Source organism: Trematomus bernacchii, unplaced genomic scaffold (assembly GCF_902827165.1).
Source record: "Trematomus bernacchii unplaced genomic scaffold, fTreBer1.1, whole genome shotgun sequence".
NCBI lineage: Eukaryota > Metazoa > Chordata > Actinopteri > Perciformes > Nototheniidae > Trematomus > Trematomus bernacchii.
Window position 1 is genome coordinate 12534901 of NW_022987705.1, and position 11764 is coordinate 12546664.

General features: G+C 38.7%; 1 protein-coding gene across 4 annotated transcripts; it reads left to right on the top strand.

The window, feature by feature from the left end:
- The first annotated feature begins 247 nt into the window (after nucleotides 1–247).
- On the top strand, nucleotides 248–8243 carry LOC117490375 (solute carrier family 22 member 5-like). 4 transcript variants are annotated; one of them, XM_034140092.1, is made up of 10 exons: nucleotides 248–871; nucleotides 1924–2027; nucleotides 2554–2708; nucleotides 2831–3002; nucleotides 3646–3772; nucleotides 4591–4685; nucleotides 5384–5598; nucleotides 5813–5995; nucleotides 6379–6514; nucleotides 8080–8243. In XM_034140092.1, the coding sequence occupies exons 1-10, from the start codon at nucleotides 473–475 to the stop codon at nucleotides 8162–8164; spliced, it is 1671 nt and encodes a 556-aa protein (XP_033995983.1). In that variant the 5' UTR covers nucleotides 248–472; the 3' UTR covers nucleotides 8165–8243. The 4 variants fall into 4 exon arrangements, with proteins under 4 accessions (XP_033995983.1, XP_033995984.1, XP_033995985.1 ...); XM_034140093.1 differs by lacking the exon at nucleotides 6379–6514; XM_034140094.1 differs by lacking the exon at nucleotides 2554–2708 and having other exon boundaries at nucleotides 2831–3010.
- The last annotated feature ends 3521 nt before the right edge of the window (nucleotides 8244–11764 follow it).

An 11764-nucleotide genomic window follows, 5' to 3' on the forward strand; every position in this document is an offset into this window, starting at 1 on the left:
AAAATCAAGCTTTTTAAAAGGCGAGTGGATTTTGGCAGGCAGTGAGTGCGGACCAACGATTGAACGATAACAAGAACGGCTCTCACCAAGTAGGACTCGGTTCCCCTCGTTCGTACCAAAGAGCCGTTCAAAAGAATCGGCTCGTTCGCGACCGACACATCACTAAAATGGACTATTCGACCGCAACCAGAGAGGAGCAGAGAGGCTTTAAATAGCTCCAGGCCACCAGACCCAGGTGTCCTGAATCACTGCAATCAGTGCAGCCACACCCTCTCCACTGATGATCCCACAGGGGCATCACACCTGTTAATCTTCTCAATATCGGTTAATTAGGAAAACCGCAGCCAACACTGAATACAGCAGGTGGTGGGTGGGATGGTTTAGAAGCTGTAACAAAACCACTGCTTTTGAAAAGCCCACTTCAAAATCCTTCCACTTTGTGTGCAAGGAGCAAAAAGCCAACACAAACAACATGACTGACTATGAGGTTGCAACTGCCTTTCTCGGGGAATGGGGACATTTCCAGCAGCAGGTGTTTTTCCTACTCTGTCTCACCGTCATCCCTAACGGTTTCACCGGCATGTTCATCGTCTTCGTCGCCGACACTCCGCCCCACCGCTGCGTCATTCCCGCAAACGTGAACCTGACAGCGGCGTGGAGGAACCGCAGCATCCCGCTGGAGCTGGACAGCAACAGCGGCGCGTTGGTGCCCAGCAAGTGCTCCAGATACAGGCTGGGAGATGTGCTGAGTTTCTCGGACAGAGGCTTTCTGCCCGGGGTCGATGTTAACATGTCTAATGTGCCGACTGAGAGCTGCTTGGATGGGTGGGAGTATGACCAAAGCGTGTACATTTCTACCATCATAACTGAGGTTTGTGCACAGGTCTGCGTAGCTTCTGGGATGCAGCTGACACTGAGATGACGCATGAGGAATGTATATGATATTCATACAGGAAGTATAAGCAGAGGTGGAAAAGGTTCTCAGATCTTGTACTTGAGTGAAAGAACCGGAGTGTGTAGGATAACTACAAGAACATTCCTTCATTTGAAATGTAACTGAAGTAAAAGTACAAAATAATAAGCTTCAAAATATACTTTTGTGGTACCTACTCATTAATGCAGATTGGCCCATCCCAGAATAATATGTATCATATGTTTTGATTATAATTATTGATACATTAAAGTGTTATCAAAGCTGGTACAGTTACAGCTAGTTGTAATTACTCTGTATACTGCAAGGTAGCTTTTGTATTTACTCCAATTGTAACTCAATTATAAATTATGTCACATTATTAATGAAAATCTGCGTAGTAACTAAAGGTATTAAATAAATGTAGTCGAGTGAAAGTAGCCTACAATATTTACCGTCGAATTGTAGTGGAGTAGAAGTACGAGTACGACGTAGCATACAATTGTCAAATTCTCAACATTTTACTCAAGTACAGTAGCCTACTTAGTAATTTAGAGTTTTTAAATTTAGTGCAAAAACTACATTTCATCTTGATGTTGCAATAGATTCAGAGATATTTTCAACATCTACACAAGAAATTGCCTCACATATAACATTAATTGTTCAGCCACCAAGTTATCAATCATTGGGAAACTAAAACAATAATGTATTACATTTTCAAAGATGTGTCTAATATTTGTTCCACTCTCGTTAGGTGCATATTTGGACATAAAGAAAAAAAATTGTATTTCCAGTAATAACAAATAAATAAGCCATTAGGTTATAATTGTTAAAAAAAAAAGCCAACATTTCAAATTTCTGCAAAGTAAGTTTATTTTGATATAACTATGATAATTGTTATGATTATACATACACATACAAATGCACTCCTGTGGTACTTTTTAGACAGTTTTTCGTTAAGAAATTGCTACTTTTTGTGAAGACTTAAATACTGCCTGTGTGTGTGTTTGCAGTGGGACCTGGTGTGTGACGACGGGTGGAAGAACCCGCTAACTTCTTCCATCTTCTTCTGTGGTGTTCTCACTGGCTCCTTCGTTTCGGGGCAGCTCTCTGACAGGTGGTGAAAGATTAACTTTAGTTTTTCAAAACGTTAATCACTAAGTAAGCACTTATTGTAACAAATGATCTGCCAAGTCAAATTTCCAACAGCAACAAGTGTGCCCCACTGTCAATGAATAGATGTTTTAATGATATTAATGTTACAATGATTTTCTCGTACTCAAACAACTCAACAAGAACCTATTTCTTTTTTTTTTAGCCGTCAGTGCTGATCAAAGTCTGACAGTTCACTAAATGAAAAAAAAAAGAGAATGTGCCAGTAAAAATGAAGCCGCATCAGTAAAGCATTTTCCCAACTGTCATGTGTTGACCTTCTCACAAATGCAGACTCTCGGCTAAATGTTTAACTTCAACAGCTATGCAAATTCTGGGAAACAATTTACACTACTGTGTTGTACTTACTGGATTTGTCAGTGTTTTGTCGACTTCAGTGAATCATACTATATAGTACATTTGAGGGTTCCATTGGTTGACCTTTGCATCTACTTACATGGTCATTTACCTGTGCTTTGTATCATATTTAGGTATGGGAGAAAAATAGTGTTGTTTGTTACCATGGCAGTCCAGACAGTGTTCACATTCATCATGGTCTTCGCTCCATCCTGGCCCGTGTTCTGCGCCCTGTTCTTTATTGTCGGGATGGGACAAATCTCTAATTATGTGGCTGCGTTTGTGCTAGGTACTTTTGTTTGCCTCTATTCGATGATTTCAGGTGTATTTAGTTGCTAACTTGTCCATGAAAAATAATGTGTCATTCATTGCCTGTGCTTTGAATCTCCCCCCTTTTCTCCTGTGCTTCAGGGACAGAGATATTGAGCCCAAAAGTTCGGACAATTTATTCCACCGCAGGTGTGAGTCTTTTCTTTGCTGCAGGCTACATGTTCCTGCCACTGTTAGCCTACTTTTTGAGAGACTGGAGGATGCTTCTCCTAGGCCTCACCCTGCCTGGCTTCCTCTATGTGCCTCTCTGGTGGTAGGTAGGTGTGTGTTTGCTTGAATGTGTGGGGTTCTTATTTTTCTAGTTGATTTTATCTCTGGCTGTGTTTCATTTCAAGTGTTTTATTTTCTACAGTGTTGAGTGATGTATAATGTACAGCGTTGCTTTAAGTATTACGTTCATGAAGGTCAATCAATTAATCAACATAGTTCCTGTCAAAAGCTAAGCAGATTGTTTTTTTAAAGCTGAAAGAATTTGCCTATTAATCACGTAGTTGATAAACATAATAAATACAGTCCTTCTTTGATGGTAAAATATAAATTGCATAGGGCTGTGGTGTTGTGACATTAAACTTGTGACTATGACATTATGACAATGACTTTTTAATGTATTTTTTTTATCTACTCTATCATATTAAAATGCATGCATAATTGTCGGATTAGGTATACATTTAATAAAAAGTGTCATACATAGATATGGTCACTACAGTATATTCACAATGTAATAACAGCATTGCAACAGCATCAGCCTTTTTCAACTTTATCAAGGCTTTGTTAGGTATGTTTTACTTTTATGGAGGATCATTTGAGCAGTCAAAGGACTCGGAATAAGGTAAAATAATTTTCTCTCTTCTGGGGGATTGAACATCTGTCTCTCTTTCTGTTGTGTACTGAGGCAGGTTCATCCCAGAGTCTCCTCGCTGGCTGCTGTCTCGGGGCAGAGTGGAGGAGGCAGAGGCCATAGTGAGAGATGCTGCTAAAAAGAACAAAATCAAGCCTCCGCCGGTCATCTTTAGTCCTTTGCAGGTGAGATCTCACTGAAAAAAAACTGTTCATGTAAATGCATAAAAACTGGGCACAGGGCATTTTCCTAATATGATAAGCCAGTATTATGTGTTTACTCTTACTATACTCTTGCAGAGTTTACTTAAAAGTGTTAGAGCATCCTTAATGGTTCACTGCCTGTGATGTAATCATTTACAGTTTTCCGGTAAACATTATGGAGCAACATTTTTTGCCGGTATGAACCCAAAGATTGTTTCACTTTTTTTTTCTTTTTTTGAATACTTAAAACTTTTGTAAAAATGTACTCAAAAGATGTTGTGTTGAGTTGTTAATTATCAACAATTTAGGAACTGGACAACCTCAGAAAAAACTGTCAAAACTACAACACTCACATTAAGAAATATGATCACACTGCCAATCACTATATGATTTGTATTTTTAGAGAATTATGACTAAGGGGAGATAACAAATAGGACAGGTTACAATTTAAACATAAACTGGAGAAATCTGTTTGCTTTACCTCTACTCTTTACCTTCTACTTTAGCACCTTGGGATTGCTGCTAGCAATGAAAGGTGCTTTATAAATTGAATTTATTATTATTATTACTCCTAATTACTACAAGAATCCCCCCCCCCCCCAGTCTTCATTGCACATTTAACTTTTGCCTTTAATCCTGATCCAGATGTTTGGGTACTACATGTGTGAACACGTGCACATGCATGTGTTCACTCAGCAAGTGGCCATTCATGCACAAGCATCTCTCTAATGAAATTATTTCTAGAGCGATGGCTCTGCTTGATTAGTGTTTGTTATTCTGAGGGCTCTGCTGCCCCACAGAAAGAACTTCAATGCGAGATTAAGGCCCTCAACATCTGTGACCTGCTCCGTTCCCCAAACATCCGCTGGATCTCCCTCACGCTGTGGCTGGTCTGGTGAGTCCCTGCTGACCCCCACATTCAGTACAGTGACCCTGCATGCACAAATACACACACAGACATATACTGAACACACGCTGTTCCAAACGCACATACACTGTTCAGGCCCAATGACAGTCCATTGAACTAACAACAAATAATGACCTGTCAGGTGCTGTGAAGCCTGCAACTCAGATCAAAATCAGGTTTCATAACTGCACAGTATGCCTGTATTAATCCTGTGCGCACTTCCTTACTGAAAACCGATGCAGTTTGATTTAGAAACAGTTTAACTTAGTCTGACGGGAAATAAGTCGTAACCTCCATATCCTTCATCATAGCAGGTTGATAAGTTACAAGCAGCATGGACATTCTTTCTAAAAGAAACACTTTCTAATCCAAATAAGAATCATGAACTAACATTTCAGTTTTTGTATCAGTCATCACCATAGACTGTATCACACCTCAAGTGGCTTATAAGGGCCATTGTAATTACGTTTGAAAAATAAATCAACGCTGGGAATGGGTTGGTAATATTTAGTGGGCCCAATTTGCTGTGGTACATTTGTGAAACACTAGATGAGAATTTCTAGAAAAGGAACACCAATAATATGAGTTTAATTTGTTTTCTGACTACGCTGTTGTGTCATGCCTGAGAGCTACTAACTAAAAACATATTCTAAATTGATATTAATGTTTAAAATGTATCCCCACAGGAACACCTTGACCATTGCTTACTTTGCTCTTTCCCTAAACACGGCAAACCTTCACGGTAACGCTTACTTCAACTGTTTCGTGTCGGCTTTGGTTGAGATACCAGCCTACACTTTGTCTTGGGTAATGTTTCGCTGGTGGTCCAGACGACTGAGTCTCTCATCAACCCTCTTCATGGGAGGATTGTTTCTACTCTCCGTACAGCTCATGCCAGCAAGTATGACCCTTAGAGGAAGCATTTTTTATTAATAAAGCTTTGTGCCTTTTGTTATTTGTTTGTCTATGTAGGATCACTCATTATATAGTATTTTCAGATGCAAAATGTGTCTGATTTCTCAATTGCAAGCAAACATAATTGCGGATAATTGAATTTGCATCTTATATAACTCAACTTACATGTAACCTCTGATTGAATGCTTTACCCTCTCTAGACCTGGTTTATCTCTCCATAACACTGGAGATGATGGGGAAGTGTGCGGTGACGACAGCATTTGCTATTGTGTACGCATACACAGCTGAACTCTACCCAACAGTGTTGAGGAATACGGCCTTGGGGGCCTGCTCCATGGCCTCCAGAATAGGCAGCATCATTGCCCCATACTTCATTTACTTAAGTAAGGAGGCTCTCACCTCTGCCTTATTTTACACTTCTTACATTTTCCTAAGCATATAATTATTTGGATGCACAAAGCTGTTTCTTACCCAACTGACATCTTGTTAGAACAAGCTGGTGCCTCCATTGAAACAAAACAGAACAAAAGTCACAAGAACAAAGAATCTAAAAGCAGGCTTGATTAGCAACCACATCGGATAGACCATTATGCTGAAAACCTAACTCTTTCTCTTCAAATTTAGAGGCTTCTATTTAAAGATTTGATTTAAAGTACTGATGCAGATACAATCCTTACAGTCGCTATACCTTTTGTCTTTTTGTTGTTTTTATTTGCTGTGGCCATGGTCGTTTTTCACTGTCTCCTTCTTTGATGTGCTGCCACAGGAAGCTATTCCGTTTCACTGCCTTACATCCTTATGGGAAGCATTACAGTTGCTTCCGGGTTGCTGAGCCTCCTGCTGCCCGAGAGCTATGGAATGCCTCTGCCTGACACCGTCAGTCACATGCAACACTTCCCCGGGTAAAACTGCACCTTCCTGTCACCAAATCTCCCAGAAACCAGTGATATTATTTATTAAAAATAATCATTTGTATTTTAATTACAATTAACATAAAAATTGACTGGATTTGGTTTTCTAATTTTCTTTTTTTAAAAGCAAATATGTTCTTGGCTCAAAACTCATTTGTCTACAGGCATTACAAGTAAATCAAAAGAAAGAAACATGGCTAACTGTATGCTTTAAATCTGAAATATATATTTGTATGTGAATGAAAGACAGAAAATACAATTAAATAGATAAGAAAACAAAAACATATGGCCTCCATAAATAAATAATAAAAACAGTTCAAATAATTTATTTACTACAAATAATAATAAATTACAATTCATCAGATTCATAATAAAGAGGATTATATATTAACATATTAAAGGTGGGGTATGTAATTTATTTCAGAAATACTTTTTGTTATATTCCATGGAATGCTCTTAAAGGTGGGGTAGGTACGTTTGAGAAACCGGCTCGAGATCGCTAGAATTTGAAAATACACAACCAGAGAAAATCTGCTACTTCCTTATAGAGCCCCTCCTCCAACACACATGAACGCGCACATGACCAATGAGGGCACGAGATAAGTTTGTGCACAGATGGAAGGCTGACAGGCAGGTAGGCCATCCAGTTATTTTAGCCGGGCCGTCAAAGCACTTAAGATATTCATTGCTATCGGGATGTTAAGAGCATTCCATGGAATATAACAAAAAGTGTATGTATCTCGAGCCGGTTTCTCAAATTTACCTACCCCACCTTTAAGCTGGATTAAAACTTGATGGCAAACATTATAAAAAAGCAGGCTAGGATATGTCCTCATATTGCCACCATATAACTTCCACTTGGTAATTTCCTTTTCTTGTGCCTTCAAGAATGATCTTTTCACGTTATCAATTGCTTTTATAAAAAAGAAAAAAGGCAGAATAGTCTAGGTCTGTATTCTAGCAAAATTATAATTGTCCCTGCTTTATTCCTGCACTCGGCTTCAACCCACCAGGGACATTTATACAGAAACTAAAAATGATTATACTCACCACAGCCATAATTATGTGTGACCAGATGAAGGCAAACGACACACTATAGCAAAGCCAGCTTAACATGAAGAATCACTTAAACATTTTATGAAATACGCTTCTTTATTTTCTGACAGTCTGATGAGAAGATCAATACCAGAAGGCAAATATATGTATTTCCAAATGATATAGATATTATAGTTATAATTATATTGCTCAGACTTAGCAAATTAGTCTTTAAATAAACAAAAATCTTGGCAGTGATTGTGTTTTTTTTTTATGATATTTTAACTTTGTGTCACATAGTAGTGTCAGTCATTGCTTAACAGTGCTTGACTTAACTGCACTTTAATTAGAAACTAAACTGCACCTCTGGTAGGTCATAAGTAAGCCAGTCACACAAACTCAACACATTACATTAAACGTGTGTGGTAATTCACACACAGTGCATTCAGGCCTCAAAAGCACTGTTCAGTATCTGTGAACCAGTACCGCATCTGAATCAATGTTTTCTTTATTAACCCTAGATGTTGTAAGAAGAAACCCTATAAACTCACAAACACTGAAGAAAAGGAAAAGGTTGCAGAAGGGAAGTCTCCAGTTTTCCCTTGAACAAGGAGCCTCACTGTTATCTGCCTGAAGCAAAAACTGGATAACCATCTTATCTCCTTCCACTTATAATACCTGAGAATAATAATAATTTATGTCACTAGATTAGTGAAGCATTTGACTTCAACTGCACCATGGAGTTTGACAGTTATTTCAAACAACACAATTGTGTTGTTTTTTTAGAATTAGCACCAAACACTCATGTTGCAAAGCACATCCATGTTAATATGTTGTATACTGTATATCTATGTGATTTGTGATAACATTCATAAAGTGCATGTACAAATACTCCAATGTATTGGTCGAGTTTTAATTGCTTCAAAGTTACTCCTCACAAAAAATGTAATTAAATCGATTTATACAGATTGCAATTACCAGAAGGTAATGTTGATTAGGAACAACAGTAACCGGTATGCATTGTATACAATTAATAGTACAATGTTTATATAAGCAATTTTTAAGACAATCAAGCGACTTTCGTCAAGACAGCAAGTTATGAATGTTGTTTTCTTGTTATGCACGGGCACTTCAAGCTGTTGGGATAAAATGCAAATAAAGAAACCATTATTTGGTTGTCAGCAAAAAGGAAATATTTGAATATTGTTTAATTTCTACAAATTGTATTTTTATGTACGTAAACTATAAAAAGTCGTCATGTGGATGATGAGGATAAGGAGGGGTTGGTTTTGGTGGCTATATTAAAGAATGATATGAGATGTTTTGTTGCAGTTTTTGTTGCCATTATCTTGTCTGAACATCCAGTATCAGGAAGTTCTGTGGTTGTTCAGAGGCCTGTACTACGAAGCTGGATTTTCGCTTAGCCGGCTAAATTCAGGGAAATCTCGGGCTTTCCGGTCCTACGACGCTGGTTCTCTTTTTAGCAGGCTAGATTTCCATGGTAACTTATGCTGAGCGGCAAACCTGCTCCGGAGCAGGTTAGGTGGCAGGCTAAGAGATCAACTCAGTGAAAGCACTGCCTGCTGACCAATCAGAGCTCCGTGTGCGGAGTTTAAAGCTATCAATTCATATTACAGGATAGAGGAAATACAGAAAAACTGCCGTTGCAGGAAAGACTGCCGGCCAAAATCAACTGACTGTGTGAACGTGAAAATTAATAGAATATCCCCTCCCATCTTCAGAGCAATCTGACTATTATAACATTAGCGTTAAGAAGCTTACTTAAATATCTGCCACGACATAAGTAACCGGATCAGAGTAACATTAAGTACAGTCCGCGGCACTGTGAGTGCAGACGTAGATGGTGTCCCATTATCATTATATCATATCACATCATAATGTATCATATATTTCCTTATTTGAGTCAGCTTCTTGAGCCGTATCTGGCCGTGCATACTGTATGCAGAAGTATTCTTTTAAGCAACACATTAAGTTGACGAAACACTCGAGTCAAATTCTCCTAATTAAAGTCAGATCCACTCGTTGTCTTGGACGGGGGCAGTGATTTCATAAACCTGTTAATGTACGCATTCAAACACTTTTTCTTTTACCAGCTGTATTCACCTTGGCAGGTGCAGCTATGTGGCTTTTATCCTGGGTAAAGTGTTTAAGTCATGGATGTTTAAAGTTTAACTTCTTCATATTGACTAATATTAAAGTTCACTTTTCATTCAGGAAGTATGACGCTGCGCTGTCAGTACGCTTCTCCGTGTTGAGATTGGTCGAATGCTCCAAATACAAACCCTTTCATGTGAACGCGCACCTAACTAGATAGGACACGGCGGCTCTTGAGAGTCCACTTGATATCCAGCGGTCGTACTACAGTAGCGCCAGCGCGTATGTTTTGGCTTAGCCAACGGCTAACTCCAACATATCCAAGGTTAGGTTGAACCAGCTTCGTAGTACAGGCCTCTGGTACACTACCTTTGTGTTTTTTTTTTTTTTTCAGCTACGGTGACTGTATCTTTTACCCCATAAGCTACCCACCTTTCTCTTTTTTGAATCTGTTGAATAGTTTGGGTTGTCCAAAACTCTCTGCCAGGAAAATAACAGAAAAGGTAGAAACAACAGCCAGAAGTCCCCAGTGTGATATAAGGCAGGTACTCAAAATATTCACCTGTACAAGGAGAAGGGGAAAATAAAAGTGTGTACAGAGCATCCAAACAACAAATAGGGGCTGATTATCCACAGAAATGTGTTGATGTGCTACACAAATTCAGGTTAAACTAAATAGTACCTGATATTGAAGACAAATCGACTCACTCAGCTTAACCCTTAGATGCATAAGTGGGTTTCTTTTTACCCGGTGAGGTGGTTTTCTTTAAGTATCTTTGTAATTACATTTTTTTTATCATTTCATATTCCAGCCATTCCTCAAAAAACATGTTTTGGATATCATGCCATTCTAATTTTTTATTTACATTTTAAGAAATTGTAGTTTTTGTATTACTACCCCAAGCTTCCATAAGTGGGGTAAATATGACCCGCATGCATTTTCTATGGATCCTATGGGAAAACGTTTTTTTTCTAAATGTAAAAAAATATATTTAAGTGATTTTTCTTAACCAAAATGACAAAAATGGCATAAAAACACATATTATTCTAATACGGGTCCTTTTTGACCCACTTATGGAAGAGTGTAGGGTCCAGTCACTCGTGCATCTAAGGGTTAACAAAAAAAGGAGCAAGGCAGCTTCCTATTCTGGAAACAGTAATGCAAACGCCTTCCGCTGTGTTCCTGAGCACTGTTGGGTAAAGCTCTGCAGTGTAGGCGTACATCAGGGATGTACCGTTGGTGATAACAAGTTTACCCAGCATCTGCAGAGTGACAGCCAGCACTGATAAAGCTGAAACATAAGAAATGGATAGATTAACAACAGAATGTGAGTGTTTTTTTTATCAAATGTTCTCCTTTGCTTGAGTGACTCCAAAGCTTTATTCAAGTCCTCCTCTTCTCTTAGCAATTATTCCACTTACAAAGCCTTCTTAAAAAGGACTCTCTCTCTCATCTCTCTCTCCTCTCTCTCTCTCTCTCTCTCTCTCTCTCTCTCTCTCTCACCTCTCTCTCTCTCTCTCTCATCTCTCTCTCTCTCTCTCTCTCTCTCTCATTCTCTCAATTCATAGCTTTATTGGCATGAATGTCAGGTGAACAATATTGCCAAAGCGTCAAGGATAATACAATTCAATAATTGATAAAAAACAAATACAATTCATTAAAAATTTACAACAATATATTATTTCAAAACTGCAAGTATCAAATGTAAAAAGAAAGAAAGAAAAGAGACCCATGAAGTAGAGGAGTGAGCTGTGAGGAACAGCTGTTATGTGTTGTTGCTGTCTCTTAGGCTGTGACATGCGCTCACATATTTCGCTGCTTCTATGCTGCTGGCACTATTTTCTCCAAGTACATGTTGCATTTTATTCTGGTCAGACAGTGATTCAAAATCTTGGAGTTTACATGTTATCTTTGTAAAAAACTTTGTTCTAATGTCTTGGTATGTTTGACAGTGCAGCAGGAAGTGTTGCTCTGTCTCCACCTGTCTCTGTGGACAGAGCTGACACAGCCTGTCTTCTCTAGGCAGCCAGGTCTGCCTGTGTCGGCCAGTCTCTATGGCCAGGCTGTGGTCACTGAGTCTGTACATTGTT

Coding starts and splice junctions, on each gene's coding strand:
- LOC117490375 (XM_034140092.1), top strand. CDS start 473: ATGACTGACTATGAGGTTGCAACTGCCTTTCTCGGGGAATGGGGACAT. Junction 2,709..2,830: donor TGTGGCTGCGTTTGTGCTAG/GTACTTTTGTTT, acceptor CCTGTGCTTCAG/GGACAGAGATATTGAGCCCA. Junction 6,515..8,079: donor CACATGCAACACTTCCCCGG/GTAAAACTGCAC, acceptor TATTAACCCTAG/ATGTTGTAAGAAGAAACCCT.